Source organism: Erinaceus europaeus, chromosome 4, assembly GCF_950295315.1.
Source record: "Erinaceus europaeus chromosome 4, mEriEur2.1, whole genome shotgun sequence".
NCBI classification, from domain to species: domain Eukaryota; kingdom Metazoa; phylum Chordata; class Mammalia; order Eulipotyphla; family Erinaceidae; genus Erinaceus; species Erinaceus europaeus.
This window is the reverse complement of record NC_080165.1, coordinates 60,804,995-60,827,055: the sequence shown is the minus strand read 5'-3', so window position 1 is coordinate 60,827,055 and position 22,061 is coordinate 60,804,995. Positions and strand designations below refer to the sequence as shown.

Genomic DNA, 22,061 nt, shown 5'->3' with positions numbered 1-22,061 from the left:
CAGCAGTGCTACCTGGCTTGGCAGAGAAGCTGAACTGAGCATGAAGCCTTGGATCCTTGGGGTGAGAGAGTCTCTTGGCATAACCACTGTGCTATCTCAACCCAACCCTCCTTTATCTCTTGGTTAGGAGTGAGTGATTAAACTAAGAAGGCTATGTATAGTTTAAAAGCCCTCAGACTCCCACAGCCTACAGGGAAGAAAAAGAACAAAAGAGGTTTTTAATTTTTTTAAATATTTATTTATATTCCCTTTTGTAGCCCTTGTTTTATTGTTGTCATCGTTGTTGGATAGGACAGAGAGAAATGTAGAGAGGAGGGGAAGACAGAGGAGGGGAGAGAAAGACAGACAACAGCAGACCTGCTTTACCACCTGTGAAGCAACTCACCTGCAGGTAGGGAAAGGGACCTCATAACATACTATATATGATATATATATATATATATATATATATATATATATATATGTGTACATATGCACACACACAATATTTCTTCTTGTTGGTTAAGCCAACAAGAAGAAATATTGGAGAAATGACCAGGATAAAAGTCCAGCTAAAAGCCCCCCAAAGGTTGAACCACAAAATAGTGAGGTCAACATACAAACACTTGTTAAGGAAATAGTCACAGAAGTGAGTAAAGAGTTTGAAAGAATTGTCATCAGAAATGTAGAAACAACATATGAAACTCTGGAAGAAAACACTAATTATCTCAAGGTTATTAGAGAGCTAAAAGCTGAAATAGCTGAACTAAGAACACAACTAGCTGAACAAGCTAAAACAGTATCAGAACAGGGTAACAAAACAGATGAACTCCAGAAAATAGTAGAGGGCAGAGAGAATAGAATCAATGAGGCTAAAGACAGAATTAGCAAGATCGAGGACGAATTAGAGACAACTAAAAAAGAAGAAAGAGATCTCAAGAAGAGATTAAGAGATACTGAAAACAACAGAGACCTATGGGATGACTTCAAAAGAAACAATATACACATTATTGGCTTACCAGAGGAAGAAAGAGAGGGAGGGGAAGAGAGCATTCTTCAGGACATAATAGCTAAGACTTCTCTAGTCTAGACAACATAAAAGACATAAAGGTTCAAAAAGCTCAGGGTCCCAAACAGAATTAACCCAGACTTAAAGACACCAAGACACATCATATTGAGAATGGAAAGGAATAAGGATAAAGAAGGGATCCTAACAGCTGCAAGAGAAAAACAGAGTCACCTACAGAGGAAAATCCATAAGATTAGCAGAAGACTTCTCCACACAAACACTACAGGCCAGAAGAGAATGGCAAGATATATATCGAGTGCTCAATGAGAAAGGCTTTTAACCAAGAATACTGTATCCTGCTAGACTGTCATTCAGACTAGATGGAGGCATAAAGACCTTCTCAGACGGGAGTCAGACGGTAGCACAGTGGGTTAAGCGCACATGGTGCAAAGCGCAAGGACCGGCGTAAGGATCCCAGTTCGAGCCCCTGGCTCCCCACCTGCAGGGGAGTCGCTTCACAGGCGGTGAAGCAGGTCTGCAGGTGTCTGTCTTTCTCTCCCCCTCTCTGTCTTCCCCATCTCTCTCCATTTCTCTCTGTCCTATCCAACAATGACGACATCAATAACAACAACAATAATAACTACAACAATGATGAAAAACAAAGGCAATAAAAAAGGGAAAATAAATAAATATTAAAAAAAAAAAAGAAGAAGACCTTCTCAGACGGGGAGTTGGGCATTAGTGCAGCGGGTTAAGCACAGGTGGCGCAAAGCACAAGGACTGGAATAAGGATCCCGGCTGTGAGCCCCCGGCTCCCCATCTGCAGGGGGTTTACATCACAGGCAGTGAAGCAGGTCAGCAGGTGTCTGTCTTTCTCTCCCCTTCTCTGTCTCTCCCTGATTTCTCCATTTCTCTGTCCTATGCAACAATAATGATGCCAATAACAACAACAATAATAACTACAACAATTATAACAACAATAAAACAAGGGCAACAAAAGGGAATAAATAAATATTTACCAAAAAAAATAAGACAAGCAACAGTTGAAAAAATCAGCTATCACGGGAGTTGGGCAGTAGCACAGAGGGTTAAGTACAGGTTGTGCAAAGCTTAAGGATCCTGGTTTGAGCTCCCAGCTCCCCACCTGCAGGGAAGTTGGTTCACAAGTGAAGCAGGTTTGCAGGTGTCTACCTTTCTCTCCCACTCTCTGTGTTCCCCTCCTCTCTCTGTTTCTCTCTGTCCTATACAACAATGACAACAACAATAACTACAATCATTTAAAAAAAAAAAAACAGCAAGGGCAACAAAAGGGAATAAATAAATATTTAAAAAAAAAGGAATCAACTATCCCCAAACCTGCCCTGAAAGAAGTTCTGAAAGTTCTCCTAAACAGTCAGACCACCATAAATATGCCATAAAACTCTACAAGAATGGCGTTAAAACATCTTCGATCTTTGATATCAATAAATGTCAGTGGCCTAAATTCACCTATTTTTTTTTAAAGATTTATTTATGTGCAATTTGCTGCCACTCTGTCTGTATTTTCTTTTTTTTTTTTTTCCTCCTCCAGGGTTATTGCTGGGCTCAGTGCCTGCACCATGAATCCACCGCTCCTAGAGGCCATTTCTTTCCCCCTTTTGTTGCCCTTGTTGTAGCTTCGTTGTGATTATTATTATTGCCCTTGTTGACGCAATTCGTTGTTGGATAGGACAGAGAGAAATGGAAAGAGGAGGGGAAGACAGAGAAGGGGAGATAAAGATAGACACCTGCAGACCTGCTTCACCGCCTGTGAAGTGACTCCCCTGCAGGTGGGGAGCCAGGGGCTCGAACCGGGATCCTTACGCCGGTCCCTGCGCTTTGCACCACATGCGCTTAACCCACTGCGCCACCGCCCGACCCCCTAAATTCACCTATTAAAAGGCACAAAGTAGGAAGATGGATCAGAAAACACAACCCAACAATATAATATGCTGTCTACAGGAAGCCCACCTAACTCAACAAGACAAACACAGATTCGAAGTGAAAGGATGGAAAACTATCATACAAACCAATGTCCCACAAAAAAGGGCAGGAACAGCTATTCTCATATCTCACACAACAGACTTTAAAATAATAAAATTTAAAAAGATAGGGATAGACATTACTTAATGCTCAGAAGATCAGTCAACCTAGAGGACTTAATAATTATTAACATCTATGCACCCAGTGAAGTGAGAAGCCATCTAAATACATCAAACATCTACTGAAAGAGCTACAGCAATATATTAACAGCAACACAGTCATAGTAGGGGACTTCAACACCCCAATCTCTCAACTTGACAGATCATCCCGGCAGAAAATCAATAAATAAATGAGGAAGCTAAATGAGGAGATAGATAAACCAGAACTATTGGACATTTTCAGAATCATTCACCCCAAGAAACTGGAATACACATTTTACTCAAGTCCACATGGGTCATTCTCAAGGACAGACCATATGTTAGGCCACAAAAATAGCATCAGCAAATTCAAGAGCATTGAAATCATCCCAAGCATCTTCTCAGACCACAGTGGAATTAAACTAACACTTAACAACCAAAGATTAGAAATAGTCCCAAAATGTGGAAGCTCAACAGTAAACTACTTAACAACTACTGGATCAAAGAGGAAATAAAGAAAGAAATCAAAGTGTTTCAAGAGTTCAATGAAAATGAAAACACAAGCTATCAAAATACTTGGGACACAACTAAGGCAGTACTGAGAGGGAAGTTCATAGCCATACAAGCACACATTAGGAAGCAAGAGGAAGCACAAATAAACAACCTGATTGCACATCTTAAAGACCTAGAAGAAGAACAACAAAGGAACCCTAAAACAATCAGAAGGACAGAAATAATTAAAGTCAGGGCAGAAATAAATACCACTGAAAATAAGAAAACCATACAAAAGACCAACAAAAGTAAATGTTGGTTCTTTGAAAGAGTGAACAAAATCAAAAAACCTTTAACCAGACTCACAAAACAAAAAGGGAAAAGGCCCAGATAAATCAGATCATAAATGAAAGAGGAGATTATCACAACAGACACCACAGAAATTCAACATATCATGCGAGGCTTCTATGAACAATAATCTGCCACCAAGCTTGAGAACCTGGAAGAAATGGACTATCTCCTAAATACTTACGAACTTCCAAAATTAAATAAAGAGGAACTAGATAATATGAACAGGCCCATCACAGCTAATGAAATTAAAACAGTTATCAAAAACCTCCCCAAGAACAAAAGTCCTGGACCAGATGGTTTTATAAATGAATTCTACATAGGGCAGAGGGTAGATAGCATAAGGGTTTTGTAAACAAACTCTCATGCCTGAGGCTTCAAAGTCCAGGTTCAATCCCCCGCACCACCATAAGCCAGAGCTGAAGAGTGCTCTGGTTAAAAAATATAAATAAATAAATAAATAAATAAATAAATAAATAAATAAATAAATAAATTCTACAATTCTTCCACCTGTCAATGCCCTTGTTCAGCAAGGAAGCTATTACAGAAGCCAGACCTTCAACCTTCTGCATCCCACAATGATCTTGGGTCCATACTCCCAGAGGGTTAAAGAATAGGAAAGTTACCAGGGGGAGGAGATGGTATATGGAGGTCTGGTGGTGGGAATTGTGCGAAGCTGTACCCCTCTTATCCTATGGTTTTGTCAATGTTTCCTTTTTATAAATAAAAAATTAAAAAATTAATAAACAAATAAATTCTACAAAACCTTCAAGGAAGAGTTAATACCTCTACTTTTAAAAGTCTTCCAGAAGATTGAAGACACTGGAATACTCCCTGCCAGCTTCTATGAAAGCTGATACCAAAAGCAGACAGGGACACAACCAACAAAGAAAACTACAGAACAATATCTCTGATGAACATAGATGCTAAAATAAGGAACAAAATTCTAGCCAACCGGATACAGCAGTATATCAAAAAGATTATTCATCATGACCAAGTGGGGTTTATCCCAGGCATGCAAGGTTGGTTTAATATACGTAATTCAATCAGCGTGATCCACCACATCAATAAAAGCAAGACCAAAAACCTCACAGTCATATCAGTAGATGCAGAGAAAGCCTTTGACAAAATCCAACATCCCTTTATGATCAAAACACTGCAAAAAATGGGAATAGATGGAAAATTCCTCAAGATAGTGGAGTCTATCTATAGTGAACTTACACCCAACAAACATCATACTCAATGGTGAAAAACTGGAAGCATTTCCACTCAGATCAGGTACTAGACAGGGCTGCCCACTATCACCATTACTATTCAACATAGTGTTGGAAATTCTTTCCATAGCAATCAGGAGTTAAAGGGACACAGATTGGAAAAGAAGAAGTCAAACTCTCCCTATTTGCAGATAACACGATAGTATACATAGAATCCAGCAAGAAGCTTTTGGAAATCATCAGGCAATACAGTAAGATGTCAGGCTACAAAATTAACATTCAAAAGTCAGTGGCATTCCTCTATGCAAACACTAAGGTAGAAGAATTTGAAATCCTGAAATCAATTCCTTTTACTATAGCAACAAAAACAATAAAACATCTAGGAATAAACCTAACCAAAGAAGTGAAAGACTTGTATACTGAAAATTATGAGTCACTACTCAAGGAAATTGAAAAAGACACTAAGAAGTGAAAAGATAGTCCATGTTCATGGGTTGGAAGAATTAATATCATCAAAATGAATATACTACCCAGAGCCATATACAAATTTAATGCTATCCCCATCAAGATCCCAACCACATTTTTAGGAGAATAGAACAAATGCTACAAATGTTTATCTGGAACCAGAAAAGACCTAGAATTGCCAGAACAATCTTGAGAAAAAGAACAGAACTGAAGGCATTACACCCCCAGATCTCAAATTGTATTACAGGGCTGTTGTCATCAAAACTACTTGTTACTGGAACATGAATAGGCACACTGACCAGTGGAATAGAATTGAGAGCCCAGAAGTAAGCCCTCATACCTATGGATATCTAATCTTTGACAAAGGGGCCCAGACTATTCAATGGGGAAAGCAGAGTCTCTTCAACAAACGGTGTTGGAAACAATGGGTTGAAACATGCAGAAGAATGAAACTGAACCACTCTATTTCACCAAATACAAAAGTAAATTCCAAGTGAATCAAGGACTTGGACCAGAAACTATCAGATACTTAGAGGAAAATATTGGCAGAACTCTTTTCCGCATATATTTTAAAGACACCTTCAATGAAACAAATCCAATTACAAAGAAGACTAAGGCAAGTATAAACCTATGGGACTACATCAAATTAAAAAGCTTCTGCACAGCAAAAGAAACCACTACCCAAACCAAGAGACCCCTCACAGAATGGGAGAAGATCTTTACATGCCATACATCAGACAAGATGCTAATAACCAACATATATAAAGAGCTTGCCAAACTCAACAACAGGAAAACAAATAACCCCATCCAAAAATGGGGGGAGGAATTGGACAGAATATTCACCACAGAAGAGATCCAAAAGGCCGAGAAACACATGAAAAAATGTTCCAGGTCTTTGATTGTCAGAGAAATGCAAATAAAGAAAATAAGATACTTGTGAGAATGTCATACATCAGAAAAGGTAGCCATAACAAATGCTGGAGAGGTTGTGGAGTCAACGGACCCCTCCTGCACTGCTGGTGGGAATGTAAATTGGTCCAACCCCTGTGGAGATCAGTCTGGAGAACTCTCAGAAGGCTAGAAATGAACCTACCCAATGATCCTGCAATTCCTCTCCTGGGGATATATCCTAAGGAACCCAACACACCCATCTAAAAAGATTTGTGTATACCTGTGTTCTTAGCAGCACAATTTGTGAGCTTGTTTGGAGGTTCCAGCAGGGGAGCACAGCTACTCGTATACCCTCGACCAAGCACCCAACTTCGGGAGGGACACACATGTAGTGGTGAGGGAGGAAGGGGAAACCCGCCTAGCCAGCCAGATCAGCAGAATCAACCCTGGCGACCAATGGGGTGACAGATGTCGCAGCCAGATCGCCCTCACATCCAACAGCACAATTTGTAATAGCCAAAACCTGGAAGCAACAGGTGTTCAAGAATAGATGAGTGGCTGAGCAAGTTGTGGTATGTATACACAGAGGAACACTACTCAGCTATTAAAAATAGTGATTTCACCGTTTTCAGCTCATCTTGGATGGAGCTTGAAGAAATCATGGTAAATGACCTAAGTCAAAAACAGAAGGATAAATATGGGATGATCTCACTCTCAGGCAGAAGTTGAAAAACAAGATCAGAAAAGAAGAGAAAATACAAGTAGAACCTGAACTGGAGTTGGTGTATTACACCAAAGCAAAAGATTCTGGGGGGAAAGGGGAAGAGTACAGGTCCAAAAAGGATGACAGAGGACCGAGTGAAGGTTGTATTGTTATGTGGAAAACTGATAAATGTTATGCATGTACAAACTATTGTATTTACTGTCAAATGTAAAGCATTAATCCCCCAATAAAGAAATTTAAAAAAAAAAAATGCTTTAAGGGGGAAGATAGCATAATGGTTATACAAACAGACTCTCATGCCTGAGGCTCTTAAGTCCCCAGTTCAATCCCCAGCACCACCATAAACCAGAGATGAGCAGTGCTCTGGTGTTTCTCTTTGTATCTCTCTCAAAAATAAAATTAAAAAAACTTTTTAAATGCTATAACATAGGAGCAGGTGTAGATAACATAATGGATATGCAAACTGACTCATGCCTGAGGCTCCAAATTCCCAGGTTCAATCCCCTGCATCACCATAAGCCATAGTTAAGCAGTGCTCTGGTAATTTAAAAAAAAAAAAAAAAAAAAAAAGCTATAACATAAATAACATATTTTATGACAAGTAATTATACTTCCCCCTTCTGCCAAAGGGTAGAGAGATGGTACTTGTTTATAATTCTTTTTAAAATTCTTGCTTTTAGGGGCCAGCTGGTGGTGCATCTGGTTGAGTGCACATATTACAATGCACAAGGATCTGTGTTCAACCCCCCAGCCCCAAGTCCCTGGCCCCCACCTGCAGGGGAAAATCTTCATGAGTGGTAAAGCAGGGCTACAGGTGTCTTTGTTTCTCTCACGCTCTAGTTGCTGCAGGTTCTCAAACTTGAAGTCTTGTAGGAATGAAAATTTTTTAAATTTTTTTTTAAAGATTTTATTTATTTATTGATGAGAAAGATAGGAGGAGAGAAAGAACAGACATCACTCTGGTACATGTGCTGCCAGGGTTTGAACTCAGGACCTCACGCTTGAGAGTCAAGCGCTTTATCCACTATGCCACCCCCTGGACCACGAAAATTTTTTAAATTTTTATTTATAAAAAAGAAACACTAACAAAACCATAGGATAAGAGGACTACAATTCTACACAGTCCCCACCACCAGAACTCCATATCCAAAAAAAGTAACACTGTTTTCTTATTTTTTTCTTTTTTCTTTTTTTTTTTTTTAACTACTGGCTTAACAGAAGACAGATTCTGCTCTCTACAGTGGTATTTAATTGGTCATGTTGTCCTAAGCCACAGCCTCTGGTAAACTCCACTAGACACTTGTGTAAGAATAATGATAAATTTTCCGTATCATTAAGAAAATAGCCTTTTTGGGGGTCGGGCAGTAGTGCAGCGGGTTAAGCGCACATGGAGCAAAGCCAAGAACCACATAAGGATCCAAGTTCAAGCCCCCGGCTCCCCACCTGGAGGGGAGTCGCTTCATAGGCGGTGAAGTAGGTCTGAAGGTGTCTATCTTTCTCTCCCCTCTCTGTCTTCCCCATCTCTCTCGATTTCTCTCTGTCCTATTCAACAACAAACGACATCAACATCAAGAACAACAATAATAACCACAACAAGGCTACAACAACAAGGGCAACAAAAGGGGGGGGGATGGTCTCCAGGAGCAGTGGATTCATGGTGCGGGCACTGAGCCCCAGCAATAACCCTGGAGGCAAAAAGAAAAAAAAATAGCCTTTTTATAAATAAAAATTTTTTTAAATAAAAAAAAAGATTAGACTTTAAAAAAAAAAGAAAGAAAAAAAATAGCCTTAACCTTACAGACTCTCTGAAAATATCTTAGAGATCCGAAGGCAGCTACTTTTGAGAAGTGTTCTCCAGACCATGCTGATTTGGTAGATATCTACCTTAATTTTCCTTCTGTAAGAACTCCCTCATTACTGAGAAGAGGGACCACTGTTTTTTCATCTACTTGGAACAGTGCCAAACAGTGATGAGACTGCATACAACTGTTAGTAAGTAACCCTAAAAAGCATCCATGTGAAGATAAAAGCATTCATGAGAAGACAGAAGTTATGCATTTTGTGCTGCCTTGCAAGTTAAATGACCAGGATGAAAAAGAAAATAAAAAACAAACAAACAAAAAAACCTTTCTGCTATACCTTCTAAAGTAAAGTCTTTAGTATAGCTCTATTTCTGCCAGAATGGCCAGATTCACATTTTTCTTTTTTTTTCCTCCAGGGTTATTGCTGGGCTCGGTGCCTGCACCATGAATCCACCACTCCTGGAGGCCATTTTTCCCCCTTTTGTTGCCCCTGTTGTTGTAGCCTCGTTGTGGCTATTATTATTGCCATTGTTGATGTTGTTTGTTGTTGGATAGGACAGAGAGAAATGGAGAGAGGAGGGGAAGACAGAGAGGGGGAGAGAAAGATAGACACCTGCAGACCTGCTTCACCGCCTGTGAAGCAACTCCCCTGCAGGTGGGGAGCCGGGGGGCTTGAACCAGGGTCCTTATGCCGGTGCGCTTCGTGCCACATGCGCTTCGCGCCACATGCGCTTAACCCACTGCACCACCGCCCGACCCCCGATTCACATTTTTCTTAATCTGAAAGTATCCATAATATAGATTGGACTAAAAAGAAAAAATTTTTAAATAAATGCTAAGAGAATTCAAAGTATGTTTTTCTGGATTCCTACCTTTCCCACAACCATCCAATCGCTCATCTCCTGGGTGTCAGGAATTTCAGTGGTACATTCTGGGAACCATGACACCTGCTCACAGGCACTGGGCTACAAACAAATGAGAGGCAAAGTCAGCAAGGCACTGTCAGGGAGTGTGCCAGAAGGATAGCACAAAAGACTTTCATACCTGAGGCTCTGTGGTCCAGATTCAATCCCTGGTACTGCCATAAGCCAGAGCTGAGGATTATCACCCTAAACACCAAAGATTCCCTATACACAATTTAAATAAGGATCCAGGAAACTTAAGTCAATGCAGTTGCAGATAATGAGGACTGAGAGTCAAAATTCTAAAGTCTAACTTCAAAGTTCAGTTCCAATTCTGGTTTGAATCCTTTGAAACTTCCCAGGTGGTCAAGATTTCTTTCATTATTTTCCTCATTATTATTTGATGAATACCTACTATGGGTTATATGTTCAAAATGTAAAGTTAAAAAAAAAAAGTCCTTGACCCATGGGTTTATAATCAGAACAGTGGGGACACAAAGAATATGTACAGCATATAAACCTGTGACAAAGTATTTAATTTTATAATTATGATAATGATTATTATTATTATTGGGTAGAGACAGAAACATTGAGAAGAGCGGAGGGAGACAGGGAGAGAGAAGGGGTGGGTGGTGGTGCACCTGGTTGAGCGCACATGTTACAATGCTGAAGGACTCGGGTTTAAGATCCCAATCCCCACCTGCAGGAGGAAAGCTTCACAAGTGATTAAGTAGTGCTTCAGATATCTTTCTGTCTCTCTCCCTCACTATCTCTCCCCTCCCTCTCTCAATTTCTCTCTGTCATTATTCAATAATAAATCAAAATATTTAAAGAGAGAAAGATAGAGGGAGGGAGGGAAGGAGACCTGCAGACCTGCTTCACCACTTGTGAAGCATTCCCCATACAAGTGGGGGCCGGGGGCTTGAACCTGTATCCTTGTGCACTATAATGTGTGTGCTTAACCAGGTGCACCACTGCCTGGCCCTGACAAAGTGTTTATATTAGGAAGAGCAATGATTCTCACTTCATGATGTTTTTCAAAGGATTATTCACAAAATAAACAGGGCTCCTCACCCACATGCTCCATGACAGAGCAGAAACAGCTTGTTAAGATTTTATTGGTGGGGGGGGGTTGCGGGGGGATGGCGGCAGAGATGAGCAGAGTACTGCTCTAGTATGTGGGATGCCAGGGATCAAAATCAGGGTCTCATTCATGTAAGCCCTGCACTCTACTTACTGTGAACTACTTCTTCAGATACAGAAACTGGTATGTCTAATGTTTTCTCTTATATTAAGCTAAAACAATGGTTTTCATCCTGATTTTTCAGTAGGATCACCTATAGTATTAAGTAAGTATTGGTATCTGGGCCCCAACCTCAGAATATGATTCTGTTGGGCTGGAATGGGTATAATTATGCTAGATGTCCCCCAGTGATTTTCATGTGTAGCCTAAATTAAGTTCACTGATTAAAGAGATACAGACTATAAAATCTAAATAGGAGGCTAACCTACATGGCAGCTTTACACGTTGCCTTCCAAATAAGTGAGGAGAGGAGCTTCACTATTGTGAATTGAAGCAATGTGATTAAAGGTAGTATTACATGCTCTGAGAGGCATAAAATGGTATCAAAATGCAAGGTCTTAAGGGCAAGCCAACCATCAACATAGAAAAATATTAAAAGTCTTTTATCAATAAATCTGGCAGAGAATCATGCTTCTCCCCATGGTCAAATTCATCACCTTTAAGCATAACTCACTGTAAAATATAAATTAGAGAGAGAGGAGGAGGAGGAGGAGTGTGGGAGAGAGGCAAACTAATATATACTTTTGACTATCCTATGAGGAGAACAAGCAGATCCATCCTTCTCATGGAAGTCTGGACATTAAGGGTACATGCAAAATAGACTATGTCACAAAAGTCAAACCTTAAACTTGATATTCTTGAGCTACACTAGCCACTGAGCATTTTACCTACAGTTACTCTAGAACATGGACAGCTACTCAAGCTACTCACATTCATCTATCTTACAGAAATGGTCATCAATTAATATTTAAGCCAATTTTTAACCCAAAAATATGGTATTTTATTTTAATAAGAGAAAAATTAAAATCATTGTATATGGTAATTAGGACAGCCTCATCCTCTAAAATAATCCGTTTCAATGCTGCACTGGAGAATGAGCCCAGGACTTCAAGCATGTGCAATACTACTGTTAAGGAGCCTCCCTGGGTCAACTTTTTTCAATATTTGGGGGTGGAGGGGAAGTTAGGGATAAACAGAAAGAGAAAGAGAAAGAGAAAGAGAAAGAGAAAGAGAAAGAGAAAGAGAAAGAGAAAGAGAAAGAGAAAGAGAAAGAGAAAGAGAAAGAGGAGACACATTACAACACTACTCCATCATCCATGAAGCTCTCCCAATGAAACATCCATGGTGACTGGGATGGAAGCCAGGTCCCCATGCATAGTAAGGCATGCAATCTATGGAGTGAGCCAAAAGGAATTCCAGTAACCTGACTGACTAAAAACAGAGCTTTGGTGAACAAATTTCAGACTTCAAGTGTAGCAAAGTTAGTTCTAATTCTGTCCCACCATTATTTTTAGGTGTTTTACTATACCTACTTCAGATAGGATAAGGTAGGACTCTTGCTTTCACAGATTTGGATGTGGAAGGCGCGACTACTATTTATTTCCTTGGTAAAAATCTACATCTACCATCCAAGTAAGTATTTACCCTATTCTGCATTGTCAAATCTGCTATTCTGCTGCTCTCATCTCCTCACAGTGACAAGCCAACTCAGTAAGACCATCTCTAAAACCTATTAGTTTTTACTTGCTAGCATCTTACTCTGAAGACTTATTTCTAGACTTTTATCATGTATAAGTTTACCAAAATTCTTTCTGGAATTAGAGCACCATGGAAACAAAATATAAAATTTTTAGAGTTGAGATATATCTGAAACTCAGCTACTACCAACTATATAGAAGGCTAGACATTTATATTTTATTATCTCTAGCTTCATCTCTGTGATTGTAACATTTCACCATTAAAAGTTATTTTATACTCTTACTGAAAAAGACAGGGGTGGGCCAGAGCACCAACCTAATTATTTTATTTGGATTTAACAAAAGGCATCACACAGTGTGGGCTAAGCTCACTGGGTCAGAGGGACAAGGATCAAATCTAAACAGGTAGCCAGCCAGTATGGCAGTTTTGCATATCGCCTCCCAAGTAAGTGTGGAAAAGAAATTATTCCTTAATGACATCAATAATAACAATAACTACAACAACAACAATAAAAAAAGGGCAGCAAAAGGGAAAAAATAAGTAAATATAAAAAATTTTTTTAATGTTTTAATTTAGTAAAAGAAAAGAAATTATCCCTTATATAGCAAGTGATTTAGCTGCTCAGTTACCTTCCCAGTTCTTCTAACTTTTTTGGTTTTGTTTGTTTGCTTTTCCACACCAGTTAATAAGCCCAGGGCCTCACACATGCAGGACACCACACTGAGCAGCATCCCTAAGTCAATTTTTCATTCTTTACTTTCAAGAGAGAGAAGAAAAACAGAGCTACCTCAATGCCATTCTACTGCCCATAGAGTCCCCATCATGCTATCTATAGTGGCCTCATGTAGTATCAGAGCTCTAACCCAGGACTTCTCACGCACAGCAATACATGCACTCTAACAAGTGAGATATTTGCCAGCACCAAACCATTATTTTAGATGCTTTTACTGTAACTACTTCAAATTGTTGTGAAATAATGTAAGATATAAATAAATATATAAAAAGTAAATTTCAGCATTATCATTGTTGTAAAATGTGATTAGTCTTTTTTAATATTCAGTGTTAAATCGAACTGGAATCCAAGTAAATGAGACTAAACAGACAACAGAAAAGCATCTGGCACATGCACCTATTTAAAACCAGGGTGATTATAAACCTGTGAAGGTGCTCAAACCTTAGAAGGCACATACCTCAGTCACTCACACCATGAGAAAGTGGGTCTACTTGATCTACTTGAATCCTTATCACTAACCACCCCCCAATAAAATGATCTTTGAAGATTCTTTTTAAAGTTGCATCTAGTAAAAGTCTTTTTGAGGGAGTCAGGCAGTAACGCAGCGTGTTAAGCGCACACGACGCAAAGTGCAAGGACGGGCATAAGGATCCTGGTTCGAGCCCTGGCTCCCCACCTGCTGGGGAGTCGCTTCACAGGCAGTGAAGCAGGTCTGCAGTCTTTCTCTCCCCTTCTCTGTCTTCTCCTCCTCTCTCCATTTCTCTCTGTCTTATCCAATAACGTCGACATCAATATCAACAATGATAATAACTACAACAATAAAACAAGGGCAACAAAAAGGAATAAATATTAAAAAAAAAAAACTCTTTTGAAAGCAAACTCTACTTTCTAGCATTTTCCACCCATCAGTCTTAGTTTCATAATGAAGCATCAGACAACAAATCCACATTCTATTATGTCTCCTCCAGTCTTCTGTTTTCCATTAAGTTCCATGTAGTTCCATTCTCTCCTGATCCTACTTTCAATGTAGACTTAAGTTTGCTAATGACAACTTAAAGCATGTATTCAAAAACACAAGTAGCTTTCCTGTCTACTCCTCCACACACCAGTTACCTCAGGCTCATCTCGCCAATCCACATTCAGTTCTTGGTCAAAACCTTTCAATGTCAAACCCAAACCTCTTCGACCTTTCTGATTAGAGGCCTCAACGATGTCTTTCCGTCCTTGACTGTATTTACCCAATCCTTCACCTTCCTTGAAGCCCATCTTGGCCTGTAAAAGATTGAAAAAGGGAGAAAAAAAAAAAACATTTCTATAAGTAGATATGCATTTATTGAGCCCCTATCATGTATCAGACATGCTAAATGCTGAGAAATATAAATGAGTAATGCATAAAGTCATCTATCTAGCTTAATGAAGAAGCATAAATAAGTCACTGCAATTTAACTGTGGGTCCAGTGGCTGTCTAGTCTGGAGGTGAAAGTCTAGGGCAAACAGAAGTTGGATAAATAAGAAGGGACCTCAGAGCTGTAATTAAATGCACCAAGAGTACTTAATGAATCTCACTGGACATTTGCACAACTACCCTTCCAGCTAATTTGTCTGATTAAGTGAGAAGTAGGTCTAACGTAGAATTGATAAAAGAGATCATAATTTAAAATGGAGCCACTTCAAATGGCAATTTCTACCATACCCTCAGTCACTTAAACAGTCTTACTGGGCAAGGACAATTAGGGACTATAGGAGCCCACTCAAGCAAGAGATAACTGAAAAATCACTTCATGTAAAACTGAGGTGTGATAGGTAGATAAGACTTTGGACAGAAACATTTTTTAAAATAATACAACTAACTATAATCTCACACTAGGGGTAGAGTTATTGAGTTCATCAGTATACCCCCAAACATCACAGATCAAAATCCAAACCACTGTCTAATAAAAGAACTCTAACCCCCTGGAGAGATTATATTCCCTTTGGAAAAGGTGCTAGTGCAAAAGCTGTATGGAATTCCTAAAGCAGCTACAAATCCTTCCCCCAGGACAAAGAAGCTAAGCGAGTCATGAACTTCATCTGTCACTTCCCCTACAGTGTATGACTCCCCAAACTAGAATCCTGACTATGATTTCAGAAGTGACAGCCCTCATTCTTAAATGAATCCACCAGAAAATGGATAAGCCAACTATAATTCTGAAACTAGACAGAAAGCAAACTTGGTTTTCCCTAACTTTTGCACATAAGCTTGATGAAAAAAATGAGTAACTCTCTTCCTAGTCCCCTCCCTCCTCATGGTATATCAATATTGTGTGTAAGCTGGGAAGGAGAAACTGGCTATTCTTTTGGAAGAGTAGAGAAGGGTATACTGCTCTCATCTATTTTTAGGTGCCTGAGGATGAACAGAAATTTAGTTGTTTCTTTTGATGTCACTCACCAGAATAAAAGTCAGAGCATAAAGCCTCTCTCCTTACTGATCTGAATCCATGTGTAGAGGAATATGTTTGTATATGCTAATAATTCATTACTAAGGAGAACAAAAGGTGATCCAGCTTTGGACAAGACAAGAGGAGAGCAATCACTTCCCATGAATAACATATAAATACTTCTGCTGGGAAAGAGACCACACTCTATTAAATCACTGGAAATAGCTGGAAAGCAGAAAAAAAAAAAAAATTCACAGCGGTTTTTATTCTTTTCATAACAAGACAATTTCCTTTCTTTCAAACTCTACTAGCAGAGTTTTATAAATCCAACCCAAATGGTGACATACCATAAGCTTCTGAGAGACACTATTGTACATGGAATATCGAGAAGAAGTTCCCTCCACCAAGGAGTCTGCTTTGAATGCATCATCAAAAGAGTCAGAGCTGCGTTGCTTCCCCTCAGTTTCACTGTCAGACCCACTGAGGCTTGTGGTAGATACTGGCAGAAGGGAGGAAAGAAAATGTTTAGATCAGTTTATGGCACAAAGTATCTTTTAGAAATCCAAATTGTTTATTAAAAATATCATTATTTCTGCCCTTGATTTTTATTATTTGCACATCAATTTCCTAACACTGATGCCTGGCTCCATTCAACAATTCTATCATCTTACAGTTTTAGTTATTTAATCTCATAATTATGTTTCAGTTCTTCAAACCTTACCAGTAGAGGATGAATCTACTGCATAACACCAGGAAAGCTGATTTAGGAAGAGAAGTAGTGGAAAATCAGGGGAGAGAGGAAGGAAAAAAAAAAAAAAACGAAAGAAAGAAAGAGAGGAAGGAAGAAAAAGAAGGAAAGAAAAGGAGGAAGAATAACATAAAGAATCAGGAAAAGGGGTGACGTATAGGCTGTAATATCAACTGAAACAAAGAGTAGAAAGGCTATTTCCAGGAATGAGCTGGTCAGGGCCATTAACTTCATCTTCACTATCTTATTGCCGAAGGACTCGAATAGACCCACCTAAACAGGTGCCAGAGTTGTGCGGTGCCCATCACCTCATCAAACGTGGGATGATTAACAGTGTACATATTCACTGTGATTGGTTCTTTTCCTCTTTTTTTTTTTTTAATATTTTATTTTATTTATTTATTCCCTTTTGTTGCCCTTGTTGTTTTATTGTTGTAGTTATTGTTGTTGTCGTCGTTGTTGGATAGGACAGAGAGAAACGGAGAGAGGAGGGGAAGACAGAGAGGGGGAGAGAAAGATAGACACCTGCAGACCTGCTTCACCGCCTGTGAAGCGACTCCCCTGCAGGTGGGGAGCCGGGGTTCGAACTGGGATCCTTATGCCGGTCCTTGTGCTTTGCGCCACCTGCGCTTAACCCGCTGCGCTACAGCCCGACTCCCTCTTTTCCTCTTTTTAATAGCTATATTAACTCCTTAACTGGAAAAGTATTTCAACCCAAAGTAATTTTATTCAGTTTCTCAGGAACTTACCCAAGATTTTAAAAAATATTTTATTTATTTTATCTTAATGAAACAGAGAAAGACCAGAACACTGTTCATATTTGGCTTATGGTGGTACTAGGAATTAAATCTGGGACCTCGGACCCTCAGGCATAAAAGTCTTCTGCATAATCATTATGCTGTCTCTACAGCTGGATTTTTTTTTAATAATTTTGTTTTTGAGGCAACCTTGGTTTACAAGACTATAAATTTTTTTAGAAATACACATTTTTTTACCCCTTTATACTGTGTTACCACACTTCACCCATCAAAGTACCAATATCCTCCCATCAAAGTCCACTGGACCCCCTACACCCTTGCCATTCACTGCTTCCTTCTCCCCACCCCTCAATTCCCCATGATAAGCTTGGTTCTACATTCTGAGACCAAAGACTTAATCTTCATTTAATTTTGCTTGTTCCCTTTTCTCCCTCTTATTTAGGCCACATAAAAGCATTCAGTATTTTCCCTCTATATAAGTCTCTTTAAGATTTCTTGCTGATTTAGTGTTAACAATTTTCTTTGTTTTTCTGAAAAGCTCATCACTCTATCAAACCTAATTGATAACCCAGCTAGACAGGGTATTCTTGGGTGAATGATTATCTCCTCTCAAAACTTTGACTATCCTTTAGAGTTTCAGTCAATAAATAAAGTGGTGGTCTCATGAGAATTCTCTTACAGGGGATTCTTAGTTTATCATTAGATGCTTTTAGCACATTATGCATGAAATGCCAATAAGGGGCAGTTCCTCACCTAGTGAAAAATTGTTTATCAACCAGGTTTCAGAAATAGAACCCAATCACTGAATGAGGACTACCTGTATTCTCTTTATCTTTGATCTCTGTCATTTCTACTATATCTCAGGAAGCTTAGGTTTGGATTTTTCTTGAAGCTGCTAATTTCCTGGATTTGAGGGAGTATCTTCTTCATTATGAGGAAATTCTTGGTTAATAGTTCTACAAATAAAGATTCTGTCCCTTTAAAAAAAAAAACTAAAAGATGTATTTATATATGGGATCGAAAAGGGGGAGGTGGAGGAGATGTAGAAGAGAACCAGAGTATCTCTTTTGCACGTTATGCTGTTAATGCTGGGGACTGAATTTAAGACCTCATGCTTCAGAGTCCACCTCCCAGACCAATTTTCCACATTTTTTTAAAGATTTTTTTGATATTTAATTATATTTTTACCTTTTGTTGCCCTTGCTGTTTTATTGTTGGTTATTATTGTTGTTATTGATGTTGCTGTAGTTGGATAGAACAGAGAGAAATGCAGAGAGGAGGGGAAGACAGGAGGAGAGAAAGATAGATGCCTGCAGACCTGCTTCACTGCCTGTGAAGAGACTCCCCTGCAGGTGGCAATCCAGAGGCTCGAACGGGGATTCTTACCCCAGTCCTTGAGCTTTGTGCCACATGCACCTAACCTGCTGCACTACTGCCCGACTCCCATCTTTAGATTTTTATAGCTCTATTGAATTTGGTAGTTTTCAAGATGTTGTCTTGAACCAGAAGCGTGTATCATCTCATTATGGCTGATGCTCTGTGAAGATCTAGGCCTGGGGATCTATGTTTGAACATGAGTGGCCATCTGAAGCTCTAAGCTGCAAGTACTCAGAAGCCGGTGGGCTGCTGTGGTCAAGGGTCTGGTCTAGGTAGTAACAGCATTTTATATATATAAGAAAATTTTTAAAAAATTTTATTATCTTTACTGGATAGTCAGAAATCAAAAGGAAGGGGGAAGAGAGAGGGAAAGAGACAGAAAGACACCTGCAACCTTGCTTCACTGTTGGTATGCTTCTGGATTCTGCTTGTGAAGCCTTCTGTTTTTATCATCACATTGGGTTCGCTTGTGTTGCTTGCTATGTGTTCTGTTTGCATGTCCACTGTTGGCTGGGCACCCCCCTGCCTCCTGGATATTGGTTTGGACTCCCCCGCCCCACCCCCACCTCTGGGACATTTGGTTTAGTCATTGCTGGTTCCCCTTCTTCCTTCTCCCCGCCCCCTAGCCCCCTATCTTAGGTATTTCCCTTGTTCCTGACTCTTCCGCCAGAGGAGAGAGATACAGGACGGAACTGGGTTGTGATTAGATTAGATTAGATTAGATTAGATTAGATTAGATTAGATTAGATTGTTGAACCGCATCCCCGCTTATGAATAAAGATTGAACTGCATTCTCAGCTCAGCCATGAGTCTCTGGTCGTCTCTGTCTCCCGCCCGCGAAGCCAGCCCAGCAAAACGACACTTCACTACTCGCAAAGCTTTCCCCCTGCAGGTAGGGACCAGGGGCTCGAACCTGGGTCCTTGGACATTGCAACATGTGTGCTCAACCAGGTGCACCACCACCCGGCCCCTAGTAATGACAACTTTAAGCACACTTTGGGGGTGGTCAAGAATAGGATCTGGGGGCCGGGAGGTATAGAGCGGGTTAAGTGCACATGGCACAAAGTGGCTTAAGGACCCCAGTTCCCCACCTGCAGGGGGGTCACTTTGCAAGCAGTGAAGCAAGTCTGCAGGTATCTATCTTCCTCTCCCCTTTTCTGTCTTCCCTTCCTCTCTTGATTTCTCTGTCCTATCCAGCAAGAACGACAGCAATAACAATAATAATAACAATAATGATAATGATAAACCACAAGGGCAACAAAAGGGGAAAAATGGCCTCCAGGAACAATGGATTTGCAGTGCAAGCACTAAGCCCCAGCAATAACCCTGGAGGCAAAAAAAAAAAAAAAAAAAAAAAAGAACAGGATCTATAGGTTCTAACCCGTTAATCTACCCTACCCCTAGAGTCTGTAACTAAAAGAAGTGAATTCAACGTAATTTCCCTAATATTTTAAAAAGTGAATTCCAAGGCCAGCAAAATAGCTCACCTAGATGGTGTGCTGCATGGCCATGAGCATAATCCAGGTTTAAGCCCAGCCCCAACTAGACTGAAGGAAACTTCAATGCTGTGCTCTTTCACTCTCTCTGCCTCTCTGTTCTAAAAAGAAAAGAAAAAAACAACAAATTCTAGTATGAACGTATAACATCTCCCTAAGCTCTGAAAAAGCTTCAGTTTCAATTGCCCCTTTTCCTTTCACCAATTTCCTGTTTGCATTTTTATAGGATTGTAGATCTATGGAGCAGTTATCAGGTCAGAGAGGGCCTCCTCTCAAATGCTCCCTGGGATCTGTTACAAGGACTGAATTCCAATATGGTTAGGTTAACCACCACCAGAGCTCCAGGAAGACTTCATGGAGGAACTTCCACTACCACTCCCCCCACCCTTTGGCCACTACTCCTAAATTCCACTTAGCGCTACTGCAGAGTTGTGGGAATAGGTCTAAGGTGTTGAGGTTCTGGCACAGCCTGCCTCCCACCAGCAGAGTCTTGTACCTCATAGATCTCTTCTGCTTGTGGTCTGTTGTCAAATAGCAGAGCTTTCATTTTTGGGAGAGAGAATTTTGCCTGTGCCCCGTAACCACTTGGATGTTAACTTTTCTGTCTCTTGCTATAGGAAGTCCGTTATTATATGTGATTCTTCAAATACTGTTGTGCTTCCTTACTGTAGATACCTGAAGGATATATATACATAAATCACCTTTTCCCTTCACCTTGGACCCTCCAAGTCTAGAAATTGACTGCATCTCAAAATTTGGGTAATAATTTCTGTTCTAAGGGCCAGCCAGTGACACACCTAGTAGAACACACATTTACCAAACACAATGACCCAGGTTCAAGCCCCCAGTTCCCATCTACAAAGCGTCACAAGCAGTGAAGCAGTGTTGCAGCTGCCTTTCTCTCTACTGTCCCCTTCCACCTCAATTTCAACCAACAAAAGAAAAATGTACAAAGGGGCCAGGCAGTGGCACTAGTTAAGCACACGTGTTCCCATGTACAAGGACCTGGTTTTGAGCCTAGGTTCTCCAACCGCAGGAGAAAGCTTCACAAGTGGTGAAACAAGTACTGCAGGTGTCCGTCTCTCACCCTTCTATCATCTCGCACTCGCCTCTCAACTTCTCTCTGCCCTACAAAATAAAAGGAAGGGAGTCGGGCGGTAGCGCAGTGGGTTAAGCGCAGGTGGCGCAAAGCGCAAGGACCAGCATAAAAATTCTGGTTCAAGTCCCTGGCTCCCCACCTGCAGGGGAGTAGCTTCACAGGCAGTGAAGCAGGTCTGCAGGTGTCTATCTTTCTCTCCCACTCTGTCTTCCCCTTCTCTTTCCATTTCTCTCTGTCCTATCCAACAATGATGACAACAATAATAACTATAACAATAAAACAACAAGGGCAACAAAAGGGAATAAATATTTAAAAAAAAAAAAAGGAAAAAAATAAAGGGAAAAAAAGGTGGGGGTAGGGCAGGATGGGGACCAAGAGTGGTGGGTTCATTGTGCAGGCAACAACTCCAGTGATAACCCTGGTGGCAATTTAAAAAAAGAAAATCTGCATATTCCTAATAAAAATTGCATAGATTGTAAGCCAGGGAGGAATGCAGAATAGAAAACAGATACAGTGTTATCCAATATGACCCCCAAAATGGAAAACTGTATAATGTTCAACTGCTTATTTAGGTAAAAAATTCAATTAATATTACTATTCTTTCATATATCTATCTACTAGTTGTTAGGATATGAATAGGTTACTTGGACCTAAATACTTACTAAACTAAACTGTTAGTTATTTCTT

General features: G+C 40.0%; 1 protein-coding gene across 3 annotated transcripts in view; it reads right to left on the bottom strand.

The window, feature by feature from the left end:
- CMTR1 (cap methyltransferase 1) overlaps positions 1-22,061 on the bottom strand; it is a 72,443-nt gene that overhangs the window by 32,193 nt on the left and 18,189 nt on the right. For all 3 annotated transcript variants that reach the window (XM_016185882.2, XM_060189722.1, XM_060189723.1), the window contains exons 3-5: positions 16,244-16,395; positions 14,593-14,751; positions 9,935-10,027 (exon numbers count right to left, since the gene is read on the bottom strand). In XM_016185882.2, coding sequence (XP_016041368.1) covers positions 9,935-10,027; positions 14,593-14,751; positions 16,244-16,395 — 404 coding nt within the window. The remainder of the gene's footprint in view (positions 1-9,934; positions 10,028-14,592; positions 14,752-16,243; positions 16,396-22,061) is intronic.